Here is a 25,956-nt window from a genome sequence, read left to right as displayed (position 1 = left end):
CAAGCAAGCCAGTATGCAGGATGAACATTTTTCCAAAGCGGTGACACATCAGCTCATTAAAATGGATCCAAAGGTGGAATGTACGACACACTCTATGAAACTTCAAGTCCAAGATGTCGCTTCCACTGCTGGATCGCTGATTTGGGTGGATAGGGGTATGTTTTCCGCTTTGGAATATTTCACCTCAAATGCAAAAAATACTCAATTTCTCACTAATTCTAAATTGTTAAATTGAAATTGTGCCCTAGGTAGCCTGGCTCCGTTGCCTCTATCCAAGCTGCCACAAAGCTGTGGTTACACCCTTGGGGAAACGCAAAACGAAATGTTCTTGGTTACCCCTTATGATGGTTGTTTTGTCACTCTGGAGGTAAGATTGTTAATGGCAACTTGGCACTTTTGTTGCTAGATTTCACAGCTTTCCGCAGTCACTTGGCAACAAATGAATTTTGTTCGGAAAGTTGGAGCAGCTTTTGAAATGTGAGTAAAATGCATTAATGATGCAGTAGAATGATAATATAGATGTAAAATTTTAAAAAATAAATCTTAAATTATATAAATATATATATAAAAAATTAAACGAATGTAAAAAAATATTAAATAGTTTGGCTTGATGAAAACACTACATGTCACTGGAAATTTCAATCACCCTAGTCTTGCAAGAATTTTTCATATTTGATACTCATTTTTGTGATAACTTAGTTGATTCACTTAAATGTTTCAAATGAAGAAAATGAACCTAGTATATATTACTGTTACAAATGCAACATATAAGTACCGTAATCAATAGAAAAATCTTATTTCCTACTTGAATGATGCCACTGTGTAATACATGCAAATATCATTTACAAACAAAACGCCTAGCGACGCATCCAGAAATGTGGTGCTTGCACTGAGGACACTAAAAACAAACACGCACACGATAATTCAGCAAAAATTGTTTTTCCAGGAGGATTCTTATGTGCTACCATTACTTTGGTGGGGTTTACCAATGAGGATGTCATGCCCTGTGACGAGACCTTCATCCAGCCTGCCAATGGTCACATGCCATACAGAAGGCATGATTGTGAAAACGGAGTGGAGTGTCCCACTCTCTAGAATTAAAATAAATGGTGAGCTGCTATTTAATTTAGTTTTGCAGACCTACAAGTTATGGATTTTTTTTTTTTTAAATCATCGCATATTATCAACAGTGAATGGAAAATGGGAGCTGATAAATGCTGTATTACATAAATGTGGGATCGGCGTAGTGGATCATGGTGAAGGTGTGGTCCTGTCTGTCAGCTATGGTGCCTGTGTGGAGAAGAAGGTAAAGTTATCGTTTCCAGTTGTTATTTTTAAAGTGTTTCAATGGTTGACATCTTTTTATTACAGGATGGGATGTACACTGTTGAATTGGCTGGTGAAGGAACAACGAAGATTTCATGTCCTTCAATGGCCCCAGGTCTATCTGAACCGATGACAAGCCCAACACCCACAAAATTGGAACCACCAAACATAGGCTTGGTTCCCTCACACTCATTCTATTATCCACCTTCAAGTCACTCCAAACCTGTGGTACCACCCAACCTCAGGCCTGTTGGAAATCCATTACAACCTGAATCCCCTTCTGGTCACGGAGAGCAGCCAGTGAACCCTCTTGTTCCTGTACGGCCTGAAAATGAACCCAAACCTTCGCCGCAGCTTTCACAACAGCAAACGCCTGAATCTCCATCCTTTCTCTTCCCCTACCCACTTAATCCTACACCTGACCCTGTACAAAAGCCCCCAGCTGCTCCACATGAAACTGAAGTCCCTCATGTGGAGAAGCCACATTATCCCTTTTTGCCCAATTCACAGACTGAAGATGCCAAGACGGTTCCTTCTCCTATTCCCGCCAAGCCACAACGACATCAAGTCCCTTCAGGTCAATTCCATAAACCATATTATCCATTCTTGCCAAACCCACGGGTTCAACCAGGTCAAGGAGCAAAGCCAGCCTCTCCTAACAATGCATTTTACCCTTTGCAAACAGCTGATGCCAAGCCTACATCTTCCCAGCCAGAAAACCCAGAGGCACAAACAGGTCGAGCAAGTCGCCCACTCTATCCTTATCGCTATCCATTTTTCCCTGAAACTGAACCACAGCCTCCCCAACCGCAAGAACCAGGTGAAGTACACCAGCCTGTCAACCCCTTTCCTTCAAACCCCTTGCCAGGACCTGCACTTAAACGAAACAACAAGCCCATGCCAGTTCCACAACCGACTGGGAACCCTCTGGATCAAATACATCTGCCAAAATATGCGTACACCTATCCACGTTATCCTATGCGCAATCCTAAAATCCCAATTAAAAATCCTAAACTTGAGGTCCCTCCAGATCAACTGCAGGAGCCAGGTTATCAATATGCCTTTCCCTACCCTTATCTACCTTTGCCCATTCCCAATAAACCAATCAAAATGCCTCTTCTTGATCCAGAAAACCCTGAAGTCCCTCCAGGTCCAGTGCATCAGCCACCCGAGTCATACACCCACCCAGTTTACCATATGCCCAGTCCTAATGAACCCACCAAAATGCCTAAACCAGAAAAGACAGTGGTCACTCAAAGTCAAGTGGATGATCCAGTTGATTCATACCCATATTTGCTTTACCCTATGCCCAGTCCTGCAGAACCCACTAAAAGGCCGATGCCTAATCCACAAAGGCCTGAGGTCACTCCAGGTCAAGTGGATGAGCCAATCAATCCATACCTCTACCCATATTACCCGATGGCCACTCCTAAAGAGCCCACCAATAAACCACTGCCAAATCCACCATACCCTGAGGTCACTCCAGGTCCATTGGAGAAGCCAACCGATCCTTATTCCTATCCACTTTACCATATGCCCAGTCCTAACGAACCCACCAATAAACCAATGCCCAATCCACAAAATCATGAGGTCACTCCAGGTGAGGTGGAGCAGCCAACTGATCTATATCCCAATCCTCTTTATCCTATGCTTAGCCCTCAAGAACCCACTAAAAAGCCGTTGCCTACTCCACAAAAGCCTGAGGTCCCTCCAGATGCAGTGGAGCATCCAGCCAATGCGTACCCGTACCCGCTTTACCCTACGTCCAGTCCTGGAGTACCAGCCAAAAAGCCATTCAAACCACAAATATCTCCTCTTGGTCCATTAAATCAGTCACCCAATTCATACCAGTATCCCTTTTACCTAAAGCCAGGTCCTAACGATCCAGCCAAAAAGCCAATACCAAATCCATGGCTAATCGAGCCTCGGCAACCCAAGGTCCCTCATGGGCATTTCAAGCAACCATCTGATCCATACCCATTTCCACGTTATCCAAGGCCCAATCCTAAAGAACCAGCCAAAACGCAAATGCCAGATCCATGGCCGTTCAAACCACCAGACCTTGAAGTCGCCCATGGACAAGTGAAGCAGCCATCGAAACCATACCTCTTTCCACCTTACCCTCAACCCAGTCCAAAAGAACCAGCCAAAAAGCCACTGCTCGATCCATCGCTGTTGAAACCTGCTGCTCCACTGAGTCATGTGGAGCGGCGGCCAGTCTACCCTACCTGGCATGAAAACAAATTACGTGCCAAGCTTGACCATCCCCCAGCACTTGCACTTCCTCCAAGTCTGGTCCAGCAACCACACAATCCCTACCTGGTTTACCCTATGCCTAACCCAGAATTGCCCCAAAAGCCAATACCTTTATCACACCCACCAGACTCAAAGCAGCCTGAAATCCCTGGTCATGTGCATCAACCAGCTAAACCGTTCCCTCCATTTAATGTTGGAGCCGTTATCAACAACCCACCGAAACATGAGGTCCCTGGGAATGCTTATTGGCCTCTGGAACCTCACACACCTGTCAAACCACTGGCAACACGTGTTGACACTCAGAAGCCTAAAGGTGAAACATCTGCAACCATCCAACCTCTAGAGGGTAAGATGCCTCATCCACATTGGCAGCAGTCTATAACATTACCCCCGGCCAAGGAACCAGAACAGGCTACTCCACCACCGCAGCACACTGATGGTGCCGTGGTCCCGCAGGGCTCAAGTGGTTGCGTTCAACTTTGTGCCATTGGGTTTTCAAGTTGCTGCCCACAAATTACTTTTCATCAGCATCTTTATCTCGCATCTGATGAAGTGACAGGTGTGGTCTCACAAGAATTTCCATTTGTTGCTTCCAAGCATTTTGGACCTAGAACTCACATAGGTCATACTTTGCCTGATCAAAAACCAGATGAAGAAAAATATAATCCGGAGAAAGCCTCAGACTCTCTTCTCAATAAAAATCAACCATATCACCAGGCCCCAGGTGTCAATTCTGCTTTCTTATCAGGAAGTGTCCCATACAAGGAAGCAGTTCCTCGAAGAGAAAGTTACCCTTTTTTGGGTCCTAAACCTAATTCGCAGTATTCCAGCTTGCCATATGAGAAGAGTCCAAATTTACCACAGAGCATATCACCTCAAGACATGCCCCTCGGAGTTCAAAATTCATTTTACATTCCTGTAAATCAAGAGGCACAAAACAAGCACTCCAAAAAGCCCAACGACCAATTGAGGGTCTTCAATTATTGGCCTCGTCCGAATGCCAGATCTCCACTCGCCCCGTATCTGGAGCAGCGGAACCCAAATGGTATGACAGCGCCTAGGGCGTTCTCCTTTGGATCTTATTGGCCTTCCCATCATGGGGTCCAGGAGGAGCTTGGCCCCTTGTTCCCTTACTCCATGCTTAATGATGCTGAATCAACAAAAAACAGTTCATTCGCCCAGAATTTGACGCATTCATCCCGTCGGAAGAAGCACAAAAAGTCCTCCACGCGTGATTCGACTGGGCGTTTGTCTGAACCAAAAGCATATATACTGCTCCAGCGTGGTCCACCAGGTAAAGAGCCCAGAAGGTCTCCAGAGTCCCCAAATAATTTCAGGGTTCTTCCTAACCAAGATGTCCCAGGCCAACATATTGGGAAGCCTCGTCATCTTGAACACGTTAGCACCAGGAATTTAAAATCTCTGCTTGAAGGACTGTTCAAGTCTTCTCAGAATCACTTTCAACCAAGAAAATCTCAAACCAATACAGCACTTGGTCCTGGATCAAAAGAATGGAGTTCAACAGACACGGTATGTCAGTTTAAAGGTTGAATGTCCTCTCATGATCTTGAAACTGATCTTGTTTCTTACAGGATTGGACCGTGGCATTGAAAGAGAGGGTCACGAGCTAAGATGACACGCATGAATTGCAAATAAACTTTTGACTTTACCTGTTTTTTGTTTGTCATCCCTGGAGGTTGAGGGGAAAAAAAGGATCAAGCCTACCTTGGACTAAAAAGTACAGTTCTGTTTTCAAATGTACAGTGTGAAAAGTTTTCAAAATAGATTCTCAAAAAGTACAAGTATCTGAAAACTAAAATACTGTAATTTGATTGTACTGTATTTTATTTCCCACCACTGATTTACATTGGAATTCAATGAGACTTGCTTTCAATGTCAGTCTTTTGGTCTGTTTTGTATTAAAGGTCAACTTTGAATTTGTCATACCTCCAAATGTGTTCAACTAGTAGAATATGGGTGTATATGCAACATATGAATTTGAGCCATGATTCAAATAGTATTTCAGAATTCTTTATATGTCTTTTTTTTTCTTCAGTCTGACACGTCAAGCAAAAGAGTTAATGGGGTTAAATGGCAACTTTACAAATGTATGGAAATAAAGATGTGAGTTCTACTTGGAGCCAGTGTTTTTAGAAGTAATCCAGGTTATGAAAGTACATGATGGAACATTTTTTAAAAGAATCGGACTCTTCCGGGGCATGGTGCTATCAGAAGAACTGGGTCTGTAACGGTGGCAGGGGCGTCTGGTACGTCTCTCTTAACCACGGCGACGGGAACCTCTCCACTGACTGAGGCGGATGATGTGTCAGCAGTTGGAGCGTTCAAGACTGCAGGGGTGGCGACAGACACCACTTCGGCAGATTCTGATGCCGACTCGGACGAAAGAAGGCCGGTAGCATGCGGATCATGGAAAGCGGTCAGTTTGTGGTGTCTCAGAGCATGCTTTCTGGTCATGTTTTGTGTGTACACGTGGACGCTTGGGAACACGTGAGAACCCCCAGTGCTGTTTGCGTCTTGGGGAGGCACCTGAAGAACATGAATCAGCAGAGTAAAAGTTATTTCTTTTGCATTCCACCCTGAAAGCCCGTCATTCCTAACTGAGTAGCGTCCGATCCCATAGACAAGACGACTGTATGACTCACCATAACGGAAAACATCTTGCAGTCAACTGTGTGGGCAGCTCCCAGGCCTTTGGCAGTGCAAATACCGCGACTCTGAGACAGACAGTATGGACACGTCAAACCACTCGTCTCGATCTTGTCTATAGATGTTTAAAAAAAAAGTTGGCCCACAAGCTTTAAAAATTGAGTAAACTTTTTGGGAGAGGTAGAAAAGCCACATGACAGAAGAGCCTTCAGGTTTCATAAACACATTTCAGAAAATGTCAACAGTTCAATTGACCTTTGTGGTGAATTACTTCTGCACCAATCCCCGATAGCTATTCATTTTTAACAAAACGGGCCTACTCAAATGATTCTAACCCATTTTCACTTCTTATTTTCTCAAAAAAAAAAAAAAAAAAAAACAATCTTCAGGTGACAATGCTGCACAGCTCATGGCAGGGGTGGAATTTTACAATACTCAAGACAGTAAAAGCATTCAAGAGTTAAAGTATTACCTCAAGCTACTTCCAACATGTGAAATTGATTAATGAGTCATAAATATACAGTATATATATTCAAAAAATGAAATTGACCATATTTGAATTCATGGGGTTTTACAATATGCGAACATGATCTCTTAATTTACCCAACATGAAATCTGGGCTGTTTAATTGAACACAAACATATCTTTCTGTCCTATGATAACAAATGGACACGCAGGTTAATTGCACCTACTGCCATTTACTGGAAGAGCAATTAATTGTTCTGTCTGCCTCAATACCTTCGCTGGCAAAGATAAGTCAATTATTCTTACATTATTATGAGGTGAAATGTGATCGTTTCCTGCGGGGTCACTGGTCGGGTTTCACTGCTGTGGAGGATAACTTATCGAGAGGCCTACTTTGTGTACTTACAGCCATGACATCATTCAGCGGCACACAGACATCATCTGTGCAATTAGCCTCAGCGATCACATATTCTGCCAGATAGCGCGGCCCACCAGAGACAATCTGAAAAAAAAAAATGATTCAAATGTTTTTCCCCTCAGCAGGTTGTCACACAAAGCAAGAGACCCAGATGCAGCAAAGCATGTGGGGGAAAAAAAGACAAAGCGCAGGGACCCACCTGTGTCGACATCCTTCCGACCTCAAGCAGAGAGTAAGTTGTGTTGACTGTGTTGTTGTTGAAGGTAGCCAGAGAGGCGTGCACAAAGTTCAGGGCTGTGGTATCGTTGAGCGGAAGGAGAGTAGGACAGCCCAAACAGAGGTCCTCTGTTGATTCTAAAGACCATCATAGAAAGAAAATACCAATATAATATAATTTACATACCAATGTGCTGTCAAAGTGGCAAATGAGACAAATTTTTGCAAACAAATCATGTTGTGAGTTCATGTCGAGACACGGCACACGCACACACACGGTGTCAGAGTTTACCTTCAGTCTTACACTTGAAGGCTGTGACGGTCAGCACTCCTCCAACCCTTTTCATAACCACATCACAGTCTCCTTCTACTGACTGATTTGAGACACAAATCAAACAAGTCCAAAACCTTGAGAGCAATGCAGAATATGTGTTACGATTGCTCAAGGCTGCATTTGGTTTATACTTACGGTGAGTGCTTTGGGTCGGACTGTGCAGTTAGCAACAGGAGTGGGGTCCAACACGTGACAGTCCGTTTCCAGAAGGTCCACTTCAAAAACATAGATGTCATCTGCATTGGCCTAGGACAAAGCAGACATTCTATTAAATTATTTGGAGAAAGGCGGCCCGGTAGTCCAGTGGTTAGCACGTCGACTTCACAGTGCAGAGGTACCGGGTTCGATTCCAGCTCCGGCCTCCCTGTGTGGAGTTTGCATGTTCTCCCCGGGCCTGCGTGGGTTTTCTCCGGGTACTCCGGTTTCCTCCCACATTCCAAAAACATGCATGGCAGGCTGATTGGACGCTCTAAATTGTCCGTAGGTGTGAGTGTGTGCGTGCATGGTTGTTCGTCTCTGTGTGCCCTGCGATTGGCTGGCAACTGGTTCAGGGTGTCCCCCGCCTACTGCCCGAAGATAGCTGGGATAGGCTCCAGCACCCCCCGCGACCCTAGTGAGGATCAAGCGGTTCGGAAAATGGATGGATGGATGGAGTTGAAAGCCTGAAACGCAAGAATTGCTTTTTGGCCCCTTTCAATTTCCGTTGTTCAAGTGAGTCCCTCGCTTAAAGTGCAGTACTTTTTTCTGGGCAGTAAAGGTGTTCAAAAAAGTCTCAGGTTTCAAACCTTTCGGCCACTGGGTGAGTTCAGAAATGTGTCTGATGAAAAACGGTCATTTAAATCTGCAAACTATTACGTGCATTTAATCTGTGACTGTCGCTGCTGTACCGAATGCTTCCTTTAGTCCGGACGCACTCGTTTCATGCATATGCTGTGTAGGAATACATAATATGGATCTTCTCGACATATTCTGCTCAAATGTTGACCCTGGCGGTTGAATCGGGTTTTGAATCTATTTGCTGAGCCACCAGGCCCTGTCCTCCCTCATGGCTGAAGTCTTCTATGTCGGAGTCGACGTGGGCACTGCCAGTGTGAGGGCTGCTCTAGTGACCAAGGAAGGTCATTTGAAAACCGCTGCCCAGGAGCCCGTCAGCATCTGGGAACCTCACAGTGACCATTATGTGCAGTCTTCCTCTGAGATCTGGGACAAATGCTGCGCTGTTGTCAGGGTAGGGGCGTCAGGGCAGTAGGTGTCCCCCGCCTACTGCCCGAAGATAGCTGGGATAGGCTCCAGCACCCCCCGCGACCCTAGTGAGGATTAAGCGGTTCGGAAAATGGATGGATGGATATTTGGAGAAAAAAAAATAAAGGAAAAAAATATTACTTCTGTCTATACCAGGTTTGCCCAAAATGTTGTGGTCTGCTGCATATGCATGTTAAAAATAAATGAAACCTGCATCAAATGTTGTGTGTGTGTGCGCGTGCATATATTTTTTTGTGGGGGCGGGGGGGTTAAATGTAAAAAAGCATATCAAATGTATGTTTTTAGATAGTATTTTTAAACTCAAAATAAAACTAACTATATGTAGGATTGTGGAAATATTTTTTCACTAAAATTTAAAAACGTGATTGCTTTATTCAAAATTGTACAATTGAATGTTACAAGTGATCAAACGTTCCATTTAAAATTATTTTTAAATGTTAAAAAAGTGAATTGAAAATTTGTCACGTGATTTTCTTTTATCTGAAATAAATTTGAATGTTACAAATGATCATGCAATTTCTTTAATTTCATTTTTGTAAATATATCTCACAAATTTCATAACAGAGGTAAAATTGAGATTGTGTTTATTTATTTATGTATTTATTTATTTTAATGTTATGTGACCCCTACGAGCCATACCTGTTCTCCACCGTAATTTTTTCCCCCCAAATTTAATTAATCTCATCATCGAAAAATTCTTCTGCATCCAGATCCAACTGTTTTTACTACGTGTCGCCGGCTTACCTTGGTGAGGATCTTGATGTCCTCAATCCTGTTTAGTGCATATTTGTAGCCATGAGCATGCTGACCATTGAGGTAGTCCTGAGCCGCATATGCGGCTTCTTCCGCCTCGGGAGAGTCACACTCGGGCTGGCGAACACCAAGCTGAGCACACCCGAGCGCCAGCAGTCCCAGGACCATCGTGATACTGAGTCGGTTCATGTCTGTGCACAAGGAGGAGGAAGATGCTGAAGAAAAGAGGGCGACCTCACACAGGCTCCAGCGTATATATAGCACTTCAAACGGGAAAACAGCCAAGTCAAACAAGTTCTGTCATTCCTTTCGCGTCACGTGTGGGTTGGTGAACCTGCGTGCTGCGAACGGTGAGATCAATAGTACGAAAAAAGCTTGGGACTTTGTCACTATTTTTCATTCATTCATTCGATTCATTCAAGCAGACAGAAAGTGGATTTTATAGGTGTGAAAAAAAATCAGGACTGAATAAATAAGTTCGCTTGTGGTGTCTTGCAAAATACTCTTTTTTTTTCTAAATGAGGTGAGTCCAAATGTTCAGAGGAGTGACACTTTCTTAGTGACACTGCCCAGTACAGACAGCTCAGACTCCCATTCCGAAATTACTACCATAAAAATCACGCGGTATCATGTAATTCTCAAGGCAAGGTATCGGGGTACTTTTCGACTATTGGTCGACTGTTCAGCACTGCATGTGTGTCGATTTGAAAAGAATCACTTGTATATCACTGTCCCATCACTGCTGAGTTATTTTTTAGAACACCCCCTTTGATATTCGATGCCTTTATATTGAATGAACGTGGCATCGATCATGAAGCGCAACCTGAAATGTCTGCTGAATGTAAAAAAATTATGAATGGAGGACAAGTACAGTGCACACGCCGGGGACAGACTCCGTGCAGGGTCCCTCACTTATCAGTGGATTGCTCAATCAAAAGGATGTTTGTCATGAGGTGCTTATTTGAAGAGAGGAGCACTCATCGATTTCCAGACCAACCGGATTCACCGTGTACCATGCGGCAGAGGTTTCAACTCAGACCAGATCATTGTTATTCCAGTGCTTTTGTTTTGTGGTTTGTTGTAAGAGCTTTGTCATGTAAAGTGTGTTCTTTTTGTGTGATAAATATTAAGAAACACCGTGGAAAAAATTGGGGGGGAAAATATTTTGCGTGAGATTTTTAGGATAATTAAAACTAAAATTGGCATGCTCGTTCCAAAACATAAATAACTACCTAGGATTGAATGTGTGGAGTCTGAACAACTGAATATTAATTTGTTGTCTGGCTGAAGGAAAACTTGGACTTTTGTTCTCTACATTTAACAGAGAGTTTGTTAACAGAGCAAACAGGAATGATTTGCTGGTCTATTCTAGGTCATTCAGTTGTTACTGATCCTGGTGGCGCACTGAGAGTGTGGGGTGGTCCAATGGTATAAAATGAAACATAAAAAGAAAATAAACAATGTATAATAGCCCGAATAGTGTGCAATTTGGGGAATATGTTTGATTTACCTCCCAAAAAAAATGAACATTTTATAGTTGGAATGATCTGAATTGGTTCGAGAAATGTGGAAGGAGGAAGTCAATGTATATAATATTCTCTTAATTTGGGAGTTTTACTGTGAAAATGTGGGATCTTTGGGGAATGTGATGAATAGTTCCATATGTGTCTTTAATAAGTTGAACAGTTTGCGGTTGAAATGCCTTGAATCTGTCAAGAAATGTAGAAGGAGAAGCTATGTAAAATGGGAATAAATGTTAATGTGGAAATGAGGGAATATTTGAAAATGTGAGCGTTCTATACATGTGTTGAATAATCGTTTATTCAATCAAACAAATGTTATTTGTCAAGCGCTTTTTGTATGTAAGAATGCAACTCAAAGTCTTTTACAAAAATCACTCCCCTACCCACCACCAAAGCCCACAAGAACGCAAACATGCGCTCGCAAACATGCACGAGATAAACGGAGAAAGAGCAATGACCTAAGAACCTGAGGCTGATCAACAGTTTGAGGATGAAATGGTTGAAAAATGCCATTCGTTTGAATGAAGACGCTGAATGCTTGATCGAAGCATTCTCATAGCAGCAAAGGTCCTCTACCCAGAAGAAGGGATGTTGACACAGGAGAAAGACGGTTCTTTGATGGACCAAGAACTGTAAAAGCATGATTCAGCACAGGAGTAAAGAGTTGAAAGAATTGAAGAGGGATTCTAGTATTTGGAACTTGAATACCAACGTAGACGTGCGTGCAGTGGGGAGAAGAACTGTAAAGGATGCTTAGAGAGGGAATTGGAAATCTTTTTGTAACTCAGTGGGAAGGGACACTGATGTGGATCAAATGTGGAAGGTTAATTGAAAATTGAATGGAGTAAAGAGAGAATAAGGTGATGCAGTCTTAAATGATGGGGAAATAATAGCAATAAGGAAAAACGAGACAGCCGAGATGCTTGTTAAACATTTTGTGAAAGTTCATAGTTCGAGTAATAGGTTCGCGACAACCTGTTTCACACTCATTACCAGTAGATGGCGACAATTCACCTAAACGTTTCTTACCAAATTCACAAGAAGAAGAGGATGATGACATCATCAACTTGCGACGCCTGGTACCAGCCTTCCATGCTTTTCTTTTTTGGTCAATGTGGTATAAAACATTTCTGTGAACTCCACGCGTAACGGTAAGTTAGAGCGGCTCTTCTTTTTTTTTGTTGTTGAAAATAATGTTATCAAAGATACTTACTGGGTAAACGTAAATGTAACAGTGCATACATCTAGAGTACATAAATATAGCGGTGCATACATGTAGAGTACTATTACGACTGTGGTACGTCGTGTTTTTCACACGATGCTGTTCACTTTGCATAGCCCGCGTTCGCAGACGTTTTGTTTGTGAATCAAAACGTCAGCCCCTTCTGGCATCTTGTCAATTGTTGTGGTAAATTGCCTTTCACTTTTATAGCGCTTTTCTACACTGTCTTCCCTTCACTTACTGATGGTGCAGTATCGGGAGCAACTGAGTTTCAGTATCTTGCTCAAGGACACTTTGATGTAATGACATGCGCTGAGGATTGAACCAACAACGTTCGGGTTGGGAGACAACCACTCAACCACCCGAGCCATGCCCCCCTCTGTTGATGCGATGTGTATATAGCCAAGAAATCACCAAAAAAAGCTGTCCTTACCTTCCTCACCCTTCTGCTGAAAAATCAAACCGCCAATCCCCGTTAGATTTGTGTGCAGTCCACCCATTCTGCTTAAGGAAAGTCTTCTACAAAATTTTAGCGGAGAAGGAACTTTGTTGTTTAACACGAGCATACGTGGAGGGCAATTTTTGATGGCTAAAAAAACAACCTAATTCTATTTTGCAGAAGATGTTAAGAATGTAAACTCGATCATTGATAGATGGACAGATTTTCAACTGAACAATGTGACATGAGCATGTGTGTCAGGCAATTTATGACATGTTTATTCTGTCTTGCAGGAGATGCTCACAATGTGCACGTCGACTGGAGAAGGTGCCAGAATCAGTGAGGTGAACACAAGCAACTCTGATTTAACCTTTTTTTTTCTTCCCTGAGCTCAAATGTTAACACAAGCTTGAGCTGGGTGTATGAATGGCGTCGATAAAGCACAGACATTTCCGACCAAGCAAATTGCCTGGTTATCTCACGTGATCTTTATTGGAGGTGGGTTTGGAACAGAGACCCCAGGATAAACTGAGGTTCATTGTATTCTAAATTTCAAAAGATTAAAAAAAAATACTCTACTCTCATATTCCCCTTTCCAACTCCTCCAGGTGTACTGGATAAAGAACCCCCAACACAAAGTGAAGTACCACGAGTAAACAAGCGAATCCATGCCTTCAGTGAAGGGAGATTCCCATCTCTCCAGGCGGGCCAAGAGACGTCTGTATTGTCAATTGCAGCTGTGGATGTGGCGGCGATGGAGAGAGAAGTGCTTTGGGGGTTTTATGAGGTGCAGAAGATTGGTGCAAATCAGGCGCTACAGATCGTGCCTCAGCATCGGGGCACAGAGAAGTAAAAAAAACTTTCACAGGTGCCCTTCACCAGTTCAGGGACAATCGCAAATGAAGACATCCACTCTTGAGTCAGACCTCGGACATACTAGCAAAAGAACACATTTTTCGCCAACATCCGACTCTCTTGGCACCGTCCTACAAACCACAAGCACGGCGCCAGAAAGCATGGCAGAATATGCATTTGCAAACCCCTCGGAAGTAATACTCACTGGGCTGGATTCTCATGTTACGAAACGAAGAAACGGTGTTTGTGTGCTTGCTGGTGACCAGTCAGGACAATGCACGGCTGCCTATCAAGAAATACTTGATGCCAAAATCTCCAGCAAGAACAAAACACCTCCTCAAATTGAAGTTGGCCTCTCAGAACTGACAGACCGTATTGATGGTATGAATTATTTATTATTATTTTTAAATATTTATTTTCCAACTGGCTTTGTGAATAACATATTCTGTGTTTGTAATCTCTCTAGAATTTCTCGGTGACTTCTTCACAATGTACGGAACGTTCATCCCTCTGCAGAAAAGCGATGTGTTGAGCCACCTGGAGAAAATGTTCAACGCCGATTTCACTGACAGGTGAATGTCCGAGAACATTTAAAAAAAAAAGGGGGGGGGCCTGGGAGGGAACTTGGGTACATTCTGATAAACACACACGTGTTATCCAAAGAATCATTCTTCTGCACGCACAAAATCCCAAATGTGCTTCCATTTACTCTCTCGTGATTTTATTGTATTTTTTTACTGACTTTCAGATTGTTTTGTCATTGGTTTTTTTTTCAGGCATTGGGTCAATTTGTTTCAATGGGTTTTAAGGAGGCGGAGCATCTGTTTGGGTTTTTTTGTTTTCTGCCGCACAGATTCACCATGCCGTTCACTGATGCCGATGTTCACAAGTGTTGCATGTCATTCATTCTCGTGCAGGAGAAATTTCATCTCTGAGGTGGTCCAACGTCGAATCTCCCCAGCGCTTTGGAATCCTGCTCCCTCCTTCCGGGTGGTCTTCAAAAAACACACCCTGACACTGGATGATTTGTCCACGCTGGCCCATCAGAATTGGCTCAATGACCAGGTTTCATACGCAACAGCATTTCCACTTTGATATTACCGAGCAGAGCAACGCTTGCGACCTTCTTTTTTGTTATCTCTTTCCTCCACCTGTAGGTTATAAACATGTATGGGGAGTTGATTATGGAAGCTGCCCAACACAAGGTAATCGGACACATTCTGGGTTTGCTTCCGAGCAAGAAAATGCAAAATATTGCACCGGAGCTCGGAAGGGTTGCCGCTAAATGAATTTTAAGAGGCGACGAAAGATGGCGGCTGTTCTTTTCTTCGATTTGCTGCGTACTTGTTTCGTGATTGCCTGCGTGTTGTTTATTTGTCATTCCCAGGTGCATTTTCTCAACAGTTTCTTCCACCGACAGCTCATGACCAAGGGTTATAACGGTGTTAAGAGATGGACAAAGCAGGTACTTGTTCTTCATGCAGCCCATGTTTCAGTGGAGGATAGCGAATGCCCCCTTTGGGGTATTCATGCTTTCCTATCCGGTGTTATTTTAATTCGAAAGAGACTCCAATGAGCCATTAACACTTGAATATGCTTCCAAACTCATCCCACAATATTCCCTTTCAAAATAAATCGCTGACTGATGTGTGGACTTATTTTTTTTTAACGATACCTCTTCGCGACCCGTACAGATACCAATTACTACTTTCCTATCTTCCATTTTGTTTCTTTGACTCTGTGATTTGTAGATCCACTGGTATCTTTTGTACGTTGTGCCCGCGTCACAAGTCATCGCTCAGTCCTTTGACTGACTTATGTTTATGCCGTAGCTTTGTACCCTTTTCTGAAATTTCCGAAGATGCAGCAAGATGGCACCAGTGCCTTGTATAAACAGGAAAGTTGTAAATATTCATGTCCGGGAGATACATTGATACGTCTCGACTAAAGGCTTACATTTTGCCTGTCTGGGAGGAGCGAAGTTTAGCCTAGGTTGTTGGTGGAACTAACAGAGTTTTTGACGCGTGTACATCTTATGCGTTTTGACAAAATCAAACTTCCTCTCCATGTATTGTCATGTTGTAAGATGAGTTTGAAATCATTTTCAAGTGTTTCAGCATCATAGTTTGTGGGATATTTATGGTTTGAACAAAAAATATAGGCGATTACATATATTTTTAAAACTGTCTTAAGAGGGGAGTTTTACTTGGCAGATTCCTATAAATTTTATAGGGGGTTGACTGTAAAATAAAAACCCAGATGAGATTGACTACAAAAAAGGGTATTTTGAGTGTCTGTTGAGTATCGATTGTCCCTGGGCGTCATTCTGCCAAATCTGCAGGTTGATTTGTTCTCCAAGAGTCTCCTGTTGGTGCCCGTCCATCTGGAGGTTCACTGGTGTCTCGTAACCACAGATGTCGTCAGAAAGAAAATCTGTCTCTTTGACTCTCAACGGAATGCGTTGCACAAAGTTGCGCAGGTAAATGCCAATTTGCGTGTTGGCGGTCCCCGCACTGGCACCATGGGGTGGACTCCATGCATATTTGCTTCCCGCAGAACATCCTCAAGTACTTGATGGCGGAAGCGAGAGAGAAGCAACGCGCGTCTTTCGTCAATGGTTGGACCGTGTCATTAGATGAGGTATACCGTCGTCTAATAGCCGGCGCGAAAACGGGGCCGAGAATTCTGCCCGCCGCCTAAGTATGCGATTTCTTTTTCAGAACGTCCCACAGCAAACCAACGAGAATGACTGCGGCGTTTTCGTCTTGGAGGTACTTTCCGTAGCTCGGTACTCTTGACCATGTCGGCCCAGATATTCAAATCAACCCCCCCCCCCTTTTTTTTTTTGTTATTGTCATCCTCAGTATTCCAGATGCCTTGCCTTGGCACAGCCGCTCTGTTTTTCACAGAGAAACATACCAAAGATACGCAAGCGAATCTATAAAGAGCTCTGTGAATGTAAGCTCCGTGAAGACGCCCAACAATGACATTCTGTCCCTCCTCCCAAAAAAACGTTTGGGATTTCCAGGTGAAATTTCTGAATATCGGGATCAAAAAGAAATCCACTTTGATTTGACTTTCTCTAAATATATATATATATTTTAATGTCCAAACAGTGCACGTCTTTCTGAGAGTGGCTTCAAATCTTCATGGCGTTGCGAGAACGTCTTCCGCCGCGTGCCGTTTTGTCAAGGACGTATCCTGTTTCCGAGAAACTTGACGTGGAGCAGCATGACGGTCAAAAAGCTTCTCAAACCGGCCTTCAACTGAAGTTGCAGGCGGACAAACTTTGCAATGGCGAGGCCACAGACAGCGAGAAGCGGCCAATGAGCTTTGACTTTGGCCCAGGCTATCATCAGGAAGTGTCACGTGCCTTCAAAAACTTCCACCTGACTTCACCTGAGAAGCTGATGGTGCATTTTAAGTTCAGGCTAAAATTGCACTCGGAATACCCAAATAGCGGAACTCTTTTTTTGAGTCTGGAGATTTCTCATTCGAAGTGATTGTCGCAGTTGCTGCTATCCGTACAGCGGTGTACCCCGAAGTGCATCTCGTCATTGGTCGCAATTTCCAGGCGGAGCCCTCATGCTAACGTGATTGCTCTCTCAACCTTATTTAGCAATAGGCACATATTTAGAAAAAAAATCTCACATTACACCAACAAATGAAAATTTGACCAAATCATGTACACTGAAATCATACCGATCTCATCTGAATTTACTCATGTGAAATTTGGGCCCGATTACTCCTCACTAATTGATGGCTTTGATATTAAAATAGCATCAGATGTTTCCTGTTTGACTTGACCAAGTGAGCCTTTCTGTACTCTCACAACAGCCTATTGTTAAAGTTCCTATATTTTAGGGTTATTTCCTGTTTTTCCCCTCTTGGTTTTTGTTTTATCACATGTGCATCTTTTTACAAAGAAAAAGCTAAAACTGTGCTTCTTGTTTACGGCATACAACTGTGTATCTGCAACAGCAGATGGCAGAATAGCATATTTTCTTGTATGGAGAAGTGGACTCTGAACTCTATAGTATTTATTTTTTTGTTTGTAAAATGTTAGCCCAAATGGTACGACAAAATTAAAATTCATTAACATGGAGCTTCACAACATTTATTTTTCTTTCCGATCAGGGACACTGAGCAAGGAATGCAATCCACCAAGGTCTTTATTGAGTTCACAACAATGGGACGGTATTAGAAATATTCTTGCTCTAAATTCTCTTGTGGCTGTTAAATTCAATGTTGCTGAACAGTCGAAATGTGCTTTGATCAGAAAACGGTGCTCGGCATTCAAAATGAGGAGCTAAGGCACAAGACCCCCCACCCCTCCCCCTGTGCTATGTGATTAAAAACATGAAAATGAAATGTAGGACACAGAATATAATTGTCATTAGTAGACCAATCTTTTCAAATAGACCTTTAAATGTCTGACCAAATCGATATTCTGCCATTTACAAACGATGAACCCGAGCCTCCCAAGAATAGCGGCAATATGAAGTGCGAAAAAACATGTATTGAAATCAGAAATTGTACTTTAGTGTGGAAAAAAAATATGCGAGATTTAATTTTAAGGCTTTTTTACCCAGCCTCAAGGTTTTTGTCCCCCACGCCCCTCCCCTGCTCTTTTGTGTTTGCATTTCATTCCTTTTAACTACGTTTGTGTACAAATGTGAGCTAATCGTTAATCTGGAACCCCCACTCGATTTCTGGCTCGTCATCCAAGCGTATGATGAGGTAGGATGCTAGCTGGAACAAGTTCTGCCACAGGCCCAGGAAGACGTAGATATAAAAGTCACTGACGTCTATTTGGCAGTGGATTCCCGAGTAATTCAAATCGCACACGCACTCAAATCTGTTGACGTAGTTGAGACAGAATCCTCCGTTCATGCACGGGTCGGAGGCACACTCGTCCACGTCCTTTTCGCACCTGTGGCCGAAAGACAGACGAGAAGGACAAAAGTATCACGGAAAATACGTAGTTTCCCAACTTTTATTGATCAGCTTTGGAGCAGCTTTTTGTATTTCTGGCTCCCCCGTGTGGATTCAATTAGTCCAACGTAGGCGAGGAACCAAAACTGAAATTCTGCCAACGCCTTACCATTGTCCTGAGAAGCCAGGCAGACAGAGACAATTGTCGTCCACGACTGAGCAATTCCCTCCATTAAAGCAGCTGAAGTTCCATCTCGTACCGCTACACTTTGACACAGGCAGCAAAGGAAGACTTGACAGACCCCAAGAGAGAGAGAGAAAAATAAAATGCAAACATTAGAACATTCCGACCGTTCTTAAAGATTTAATGCAAATGTGTTGTGCTTGTAAAGTTAAATACAACTGAACGGCACCTAATATATATATATATACACACACACACACACACTGCACTGGAGCCCACGGTTCACTTGTGGTTTCCATCCCCGCTTTGAATCCATCCATCCATTTTTCAATACCGCTTATCCGCGGGTGTGCTAGAATCTATCCCAGCTGACTTACTGGAGATAATTCATGCAAGCATGGCGAGCACATGCAAGCTGAGCTAATAACTGCTGAAATTAAGTCATTAATGTTGAGGCACTTACGGGTTTGTCTCGATGTACCAGGGGATCTCTGGAATTTTCACACTGTAAGAGACATGTTTTTCGTCAGTATAAGATGTTTTCAGGGGCATGGGTGCCAAATTCAATTTCAGAATGCCGTCTTTCGACTCATGGGGCCCCATAGAACATATTTTTGCAAACATTTTGGGGTTGACTTCCCCTTTAAGAAAAGAGTCTGCTGAGTTACAAATGCCATCAATGCATTGAGGAAAAGTCAACAGAAGTTAAGGTGAAAGAATCACTTTTGGGTATTTATTTTTATGACTGTCAAATGTAAAAATGGACCAAATTTGACCTGAGCAGTATGTCAGGGTTAAGCTGGATATTTAAAAAACATGCTCAAATGGCTTCCCATACATGTTGGAATTTTGGTCTTATTGATGATGAATAAGAACTCACTTGCAATATTGACCCGTGAGGTTCTCAGGGCAGAGGCATGAGTAGTTCTGAACTCCTTTGAGGCATGTCGCACCATTGCTGCAATTGCTATCCACACACAAATCCACCTCCATCTCACACTGCGCCCCAGTGAATCCTTGCTCACACTCACACTGGTACCCCCCAGGAGTGTTGCGACAGTTTCCATACACGCACGGCTTGGCCACGCAGGGGTCGCTCAGTTCTTGGCACAACAACCCGCTCCAAGTGGACGGACAATTGCAGTGATGCAGGTCGAAGAGATCCTCACACAAACCCTGATTATGACAAGGGTTGGACGCACACACGCTCGCCCCCCAGCAGCCGTAGTGCGGATGGGCGTTGACGTTCAACTGCGAAAACTGCTCTTCCTGAGGCCTGAGAAGCTTCAAGTCTGTGTCCAAGTGGAAAGGAAGAAGAAGGCCTCCGATTTCCACAGGAGCCAAACATCCGGAGAAACTCACCGGGGAGTCCAAGCTCAGCCCACCAATGAAAATGTCTGTTCCCTCCAAAAGAAAATTCAAGTCCGCAACACCTGTAAAGATTTCTTCTGTACTTTCATCCACATTTATGATCCACTTAGAGGCTCGAACGTCCACGCTGAGGCTCACGGAGTGCCACTCTCCGTCACTGACCGGACGCTCACTCTGTACGGAGGAATTGTCGTGTTCCACTCCAGCCGAGTGCTCGACAACCACGCGGGAGTCCCGAAGGGAGACGGTGATGTATTTGGAGCCCCTTTGTGCATGCAATATGGTGGCGGCGGTCTGTCTTGTGCGGAAACCGAGAAACACGCTGGTGACACCGACTGTGCGGTTGTTGTTCCTATTGTTCCGGTAGTGCAAAATTGCACTTTCCGGACGAACTGTTACGTTAGAAAGACCTGTAGAAGGAAGGAAAAAGTGGAACATGAAGTCATTTTTTGAACAGTGACACTTCAAATATTGACACTGGCTGTTTTCTGGTGAGACTTAATCAGTAAATACATTGTGTGTATATATAGCGCTGTTTTTGGCCACCATTACCTTACCATCTTCACATCTGTGTGTGTGTGAACAATTGTGCATTACTCTGATGCTCAGGGTGCACACGGTTACGCTGGCGCGCACCACACACATTACATTTCTATACTCATCTCTCCATTCCCACACCAGTTTAGTCTACAAACGGGACACCACACCATTCCCGCATCCCTTACAGTTTCAGTAGTGCGACTGAAAGTGCACACTCGGTTGTGTAGTTCCAAGCGTAGATTGACACACTTACTCACCACTGACGAGACGCTGCAGGACCGCTCGATTCAGGAAGTCCAAACACGGGCCTAGTTTAAGAGACCTTTCTATGAGGCTCTTTCGCATGTTTCAGAGGTCAGGTGACTCGAATTTCTTTTGTGTTGTTGAATGGCGGGTTTTCCATTAGTATTGAGATTCAATTAATTATGTTTAAAATGACCTGTGCGCTCAAATAAAAGTAACAAACTCAGGATGATTCAATTTGAGTCACAAATCTCTTCTCACCGAGTATATGTTCCTCCCGGCCAAGGTAATTAGCCCCCCACCCCCTTTTTTTTTTATTCCCAGTTGAACATGTGACATCTCCTGCAGGACTCGTCATCGCAAACCTCCTCCGGCATGTGGCGGTAGACTTAATCTGACCAGGGATTAGCATGCTTTAGAGGAATCTTATGTCGGATCCCTGCTTCAATTTTGTAATCAGCCACCCTGTAATTAATTGGTGGTCTTTGCACCAGTCAGTGGACCGAGGAGACCACAGACACTTCCCTCCAGACTTTACAACCCAAAATACGATGTGCCTATCCGATATTTGGCTTTGGTTGAAGTCCTATTTCTTTCTAAAACAGTGTCTTATTGACCTCAGGCTAACGTATTTTATGGCAAGAAAAGTGCGCAATGGTTTCTTGTGTCACTCACACTCAAAGCCCCGCGAGGTCTGCTGGCATATGGTGGAGGCGGGACAGGGAGACAGCTCACACCATTTCACCTCCTCACAGCGCTGCCCTGCCGTGTTGGGGGGGCAGTTACAGGTGAAGTCATCCCACACGGAGTAGCACACGCCGCCATTGAGACAGGGGTTAACCTTCAGGAGAGAAAAAAGCTCAAATCAATCCACCGCTGCAAATGATGAATGCTTGTCATGACAGGGAGTGTTTGAACGAGAATTTAGCTGAGCTTTAGTATTTTATACTGCTCTGTACCGAATTCACGGTCCGGCCCTGTCTATCGAATGGAGTATATTGCCAGTAACTTACCGCACAGGCGTTGTCACTGCTGCATCCCGGCGAAACATTTAACAGCTGCTCCAGTTTGTAAGATTCCACAAAAGATGCTATGGGATAGAACTGAAGTCGCTTATTGTTCATCCGCAGATCCTGAACACATCCTTTAAAGTAGCCTCCAAATGTCGCCGAGGCCCTCGGGTCCGCCAGTCCGCCCACAAAGACCCGATCCCCGTGATGGGCCCAGATGTGTCTTATGGGTCGAGAGCTTTGAACCTGGGCCGACTGGGTCAAGGTTACCTCTGGACCGTCTAGCTTCACAGTCACCAGATGGAAATGGCCGTCACTGATCACGCTTTGGCCGAGTAAGGTCTCAAAGTTGTTGACTTGAATTTTGACTCTGCCCTGATCCAGCCAAAGGCGAAGGTACTGACTGGTGCTGTTGGCCAGGATCAGGAGGAGGCCCCTCGGCTGCCTGGTTCGAACGAACAAAGACACGGTCAAAGTCTCTCCGGGGTCATCGTCTATTGAGAAGACGGCATAACTTTCCAAGTCTTTGCTCCCGAACCTTGCAGTGATGTACTCTGCGAAGGGAAACAGAGACACATTATTTTGTATTATGGAGCAAACATTGTTTACATGCTCAGTATTTCACTCAACACACATCCAACAAAAGTGAGTACACCCCGATGTGAAACTGTCCAACCCAGACCCGGTTTGCCATTTCCCCTCCTGGGTGTCATGTGACTCAGGAGGGTTACAAGCTCTCGATGTGAACTGCAGCCGTGTTAAGTTTTGTCTTTTCTCTCTCGCACTTTCTCATACTCGTCACTGGAAGTTCAATGTGGCGCCGCAGGGAAAATAATTTTTTCAGGATCTGAAACCTCCGCAGCTCTGAATAAAGATTTCCTACGCTGCTGCTGTCCCATGAAATGATGTGATTCAAATCTTGACAAGAGTGTGAGCGGTGGACTTACTTTTGTGAGATTCTGTCGATCTCGGATGTCGTCTCGCCTTAGCGTGATTCGGTAAGACTCTTTAACTTATTCCGGATAAGCTACTGAAAGCCACGTTTTGGCAAATCCTGAGCCCACGGGTGATGCCTGAATACCTCCTCGTTGCATGTCGATGCTATTTCTATCTTTAAGCGCCTTTAAAGTCTGCTGACTAACCTGACTGTCCTGTGGGTGTGGCTTTCTGCCCACCCCGCAGTCACACTGTCGGACTTGACAAAGCATGACCCCTTTGACCCCTTAAATCCTTGATTCATGCTGTCCCTTTCTCTGTACTCTCAAGCGTCCTTGTGTGGGGTCGTTAAGCTGTTGGTGGCCTACTGTTTTGAATATTGTGCATTCAAATGATCAAGTTCCTGGTCAGACTTCTGCGAAGCTTGCCGATGAGCTGATCATTTGAATCGGATGCGTTGGAGGAGGGAAACATGCAAGACAGGCTCGGATCGGCTCGCTCGAGGACTGGACATGGGCACCCCTGTTGTGAGGGACTATGCCGAACATCTTTTTAGAAATGCGGATCAAGGACTAAGCGATGCTAAAGAACTTCTGTAAAGCACTTTTCTCCAAGTCCTTCCCGGTCATCCCGCTGGGGTAGGAATTTGAAAGTTCCAAAGCAAAACCAGAATCTGAAAAGGCCCGTATACTTTAGTAAACGCCTTACCCTCTGCACAGTTGCCGCCCTCATAAGGTCTGTGGCACTCGCACATGTAACTCCTCCAGCCTTGGCTCACACAGCGGCCTCTGTTCTGGCACGGTCCGTCATCGCATTTGTCGTTATCGTTGCATCCCATTGTCACGTTCACCTGAATGTCGGAACCCTTCGCCGACATAACCGGCACCACCAAATGGGAGTCGACGAGCACATCTCTTAAGCAACCCAGAAAAGCACGCGGGGGTTCCGTTTTGTCGCCTGGACCTGCTCCGATGAAGAGACTGTGACGTACTGTCCCGGGTTGAGGGAGAGCCGAGGCTGCTTCGAGAACTTGCACCTCGGTCTTGCTTTCCCTGGCACAGTTTCCCTCGGTACAGAGGAGCCGGATCAGGCTGACCACGCCGCCGAGTGAGGCTTCCAGCGTGTGCCATTTGTTGTTGGAAATAAATTCCGGTAGCTGCTGAACCAATGTGCTGGACCCTTGGTTTTTGAGACTGCAGAGGCACAGATGTCCATCCGTTAGCTCAATGCTAAGAAGGAGGCCAGCCACTCTGCGTTGCAAGAGAGTCCCGACAAGTTTTTCTGTCCGGAAGCTGAGTGTAACATTCAGAGGGGCTTCCGGGTCAACAGGTTGAGTCTCGATGTACATGTAACCTTGGCTCTCAAATGAAAAAACAGTGGAGGTCTGGCATTTAGAGCCCGAGAAGCCGGCGAGGCAGATGCATGAGAAAGTGTGTTTCCCGTGTACAAGCAAGGGTGAGCATATTCCACCGTTTTCGCATTGGTTGTCATCGCAGCCCAAAAGTGGAACCGTGCAGGTCTTCCCCCCGTATAAACGGCCATGGAGGGCCTGCTGGGAGCAAAGGCATCTGAAACCGCCGAGGTGACTCTCGCATACGCCACCGTTTTGGCACGGCTGCTGTTGACATCCGCTGTTGTCGCCATCAGAGAAAATGCCTAGAAAGACAAGGTTGTATCATTAAGATACTGCCTATTGTGAAGTGAATTGAGTCACGTTTGTGACAACCACACAAGCACACGTATCTCCAATCTCAAAGCGCTCGTCAAGTCAAAGCCAAAAAAATCGTCGGAGTTGGTGTGTGGTCGAGTCATGCCTGCCTACCTTCAAAAAGCCACCATAAAATCCAAACCTGCGCGATGAACTTTAACATAGTGCTCCTCAAATCCTCCAAATTAAGAGCTCTTCAAGAATGTCTTCATTTTACACCAAATCCAGCCGGGGAATTGTATGCAGCGCCATCGTCATGGCTGCTCCTCCATGCGTACTTGTGTGCTCAGTGGCACGCTTGTTTCGTCGCAAGCCAAGATTGGAGAGATTAAACTAATGCACTTACAGCGTCTTACACTTTAATTGTGTTGGCAAAAGGAGTGCTCTAGCCAGGAGGCTAATTTGTGTGATCCCTCGAAGATCTGACTCAGATTTTTTTTTTAAAATTAGAGTCTGATTCAGTGATAATAATGTACAATTGGGGGGGGGGGGATAGTGGATATTAAAATCAACTTCGCAATTGCATTACTGTGGTTTAACACAATTTTTAATTGTCTCAGGTGAGAAATGCAAAGAGTTTTCAGTATTTTCTTCTGGTTTTCATTTCTTTCTTTTAAAAGCAAAAGCTAGTATTTTGCACTGCACTGTAGCATATCATCAGAAGTACATTGAATGTGACAGTTGTAGATGAAGTCAAGATGATAAAATCAAAAATACAATATTTTCTTATTTGAGGCAATATTTTCCTTGATTGACTTTTGTCTTATTGTCATTGTAACAGAATGTTATTCTCAATGATAAAAATATCATTGAGAATAATTACCAACGTTTATTACCAACGTTTAGATGCGTATTTGTTTTGATGCAGTTTAAACGTGCACGTGAGAACCTGCATGTCCTGGAACATGTTCTCTTAAATCTGTCCTAAGTATGCTTGGCACAACCTCTTGCTGGTCTGAGGCATGAAGTTTCAAAGGCGACTCAGGTCATTTGCGCTAATCTGAGACACAGGTGGGCCAATTTTACAAAGTTTTTTATAGGCGTCACTCAAACTGCGTGTGGCTAATCGCGCTGGCGTTAATGAATTAGACGTCGTTTATCAATGAGGCAGATTTGCATATAGGTGGTCAATGTCAAACATATGCATGTTACCTCATTTAAATACGCGCAAATACCATTGGCGCACCGAGACGTGTCTCAGCTCGTGACGCATCTCACTATTCTGCGCGTGCTTTGTGGTTTAGACGATTTGTGGACTTGCTCCATTTTTACTGCTGAGCGCCATGCGAAAG

At 44.2% G+C, this 25,956-nt stretch overlaps 4 protein-coding genes across 5 annotated transcripts; 2 read left to right on the top strand and 2 right to left on the bottom strand.

Annotated features, from left to right (window-relative positions):
* Positions 1-13: 13 nt before the first annotated feature.
* On the top strand, positions 14-5,659 carry LOC147195017 (uncharacterized). The gene is made up of 6 exons (XM_086129444.1): positions 14-155; positions 249-367; positions 947-1,109; positions 1,191-1,306; positions 1,372-5,112; positions 5,175-5,659. The coding sequence occupies exons 1-6, from the start codon at positions 14-16 to the stop codon at positions 5,211-5,213; spliced, it is 4,320 nt and encodes a 1,439-aa protein (XP_085985570.1). The 3' UTR covers positions 5,214-5,659.
* Positions 5,598-9,931, bottom strand: ahsg2 (alpha-2-HS-glycoprotein 2). Its single transcript, XM_086129471.1, has 7 exons — positions 9,690-9,931; positions 7,818-7,928; positions 7,641-7,722; positions 7,332-7,486; positions 7,121-7,216; positions 6,246-6,317; positions 5,598-6,129 (listed from the first exon to the last, which is right to left on the bottom strand). Exons 1-7 carry the CDS (start codon positions 9,885-9,887, stop codon positions 5,776-5,778), a joined length of 1,068 nt encoding a protein of 355 aa, XP_085985597.1. The 5' UTR covers positions 9,888-9,931; the 3' UTR covers positions 5,598-5,775.
* A 2,363-nt stretch (positions 9,932-12,294) lies between these two features.
* LOC147195015 (sentrin-specific protease 5-like) lies at positions 12,295-17,842 on the top strand. Of its 2 annotated transcripts, none has more exons than XM_086129631.1 (12): positions 12,295-12,372; positions 13,176-13,226; positions 13,491-14,118; positions 14,204-14,309; positions 14,655-14,802; positions 14,895-14,942; positions 15,125-15,202; positions 16,079-16,216; positions 16,294-16,377; positions 16,458-16,508; positions 16,602-16,765; positions 16,854-17,842. In XM_086129631.1, exons 3-11 carry the CDS (start codon positions 13,551-13,553, stop codon positions 16,722-16,724), a joined length of 1,344 nt encoding a protein of 447 aa, XP_085985757.1. In that variant the 5' UTR covers positions 12,295-12,372; positions 13,176-13,226; positions 13,491-13,550; the 3' UTR covers positions 16,725-16,765; positions 16,854-17,842. The 2 variants fall into 2 exon arrangements, with proteins under 2 accessions (XP_085985757.1, XP_085985756.1); XM_086129630.1 differs by having other exon boundaries at positions 13,176-13,380.
* A 49-nt stretch (positions 17,843-17,891) lies between these two features.
* Positions 17,892-24,941, bottom strand: LOC147195014 (protein crumbs homolog 1-like). The gene is made up of 8 exons (XM_086129629.1): positions 24,779-24,941; positions 23,665-24,612; positions 22,024-22,574; positions 21,686-21,851; positions 19,737-20,637; positions 19,320-19,361; positions 18,842-18,964; positions 17,892-18,670 (listed from the first exon to the last, which is right to left on the bottom strand). The coding sequence occupies exons 1-8, from the start codon at positions 24,825-24,827 to the stop codon at positions 18,418-18,420; spliced, it is 3,033 nt and encodes a 1,010-aa protein (XP_085985755.1). The 5' UTR covers positions 24,828-24,941; the 3' UTR covers positions 17,892-18,417.
* Positions 24,942-25,956: the final 1,015 nt, after the last annotated feature.

The sequence above is a fragment of the Hippocampus guttulatus genome, chromosome 14 (genome assembly GCF_054856545.1).
Source record: "Hippocampus guttulatus isolate MCC_2025c chromosome 14, RoL_Hgut_1.0, whole genome shotgun sequence".
NCBI classification, from domain to species: Eukaryota; Metazoa; Chordata; class Actinopteri; order Syngnathiformes; family Syngnathidae; genus Hippocampus; species Hippocampus guttulatus.
Note: the sequence above shows the minus strand (reverse complement) of the source record. Positions and strands in the feature narration are given on the sequence as shown.

Coding starts and splice junctions, on each gene's coding strand:
- ahsg2 (XM_086129471.1), bottom strand. CDS start 9,887: ATGAACCGACTCAGTATCACGATGGTCCTGGGACTGCTGGCGCTCGGG. Junction 7,723..7,817: donor TCCGACCCAAAGCACTCACC/GTAAGTATAAAC, acceptor GTCTCAAATCAG/TCAGTAGAAGGAGACTGTGA. Junction 6,130..6,245: donor GCAAGATGTTTTCCGTTATG/GTGAGTCATACA, acceptor CATGTTCTTCAG/GTGCCTCCCCAAGACGCAAA.
- LOC147195017 (XM_086129444.1), top strand. CDS start 14: ATGCAGGATGAACATTTTTCCAAAGCGGTGACACATCAGCTCATTAAA. Junction 156..248: donor GCTGATTTGGGTGGATAGGG/GTATGTTTTCCG, acceptor ATTGTGCCCTAG/GTAGCCTGGCTCCGTTGCCT. Junction 1,110..1,190: donor CTCTAGAATTAAAATAAATG/GTGAGCTGCTAT, acceptor TATTATCAACAG/TGAATGGAAAATGGGAGCTG.
- LOC147195014 (XM_086129629.1), bottom strand. CDS start 24,827: ATGTTAAAGTTCATCGCGCAGGTTTGGATTTTATGGTGGCTTTTTGAA. Junction 21,852..22,023: donor GCAGTGACAACGCCTGTGCG/GTAAGTTACTGG, acceptor TCTCTCCTGAAG/GTTAACCCCTGTCTCAATGG. Junction 18,671..18,841: donor CCTGGCTTCTCAGGACAATG/GTAAGGCGTTGG, acceptor TTTCGGCCACAG/GTGCGAAAAGGACGTGGACG.
- LOC147195015 (XM_086129631.1), top strand. CDS start 13,551: ATGCCTTCAGTGAAGGGAGATTCCCATCTCTCCAGGCGGGCCAAGAGA. Junction 16,217..16,293: donor CGTTGCACAAAGTTGCGCAG/GTAAATGCCAAT, acceptor TGCTTCCCGCAG/AACATCCTCAAGTACTTGAT. Junction 16,378..16,457: donor GGACCGTGTCATTAGATGAG/GTATACCGTCGT, acceptor TTTCTTTTTCAG/AACGTCCCACAGCAAACCAA.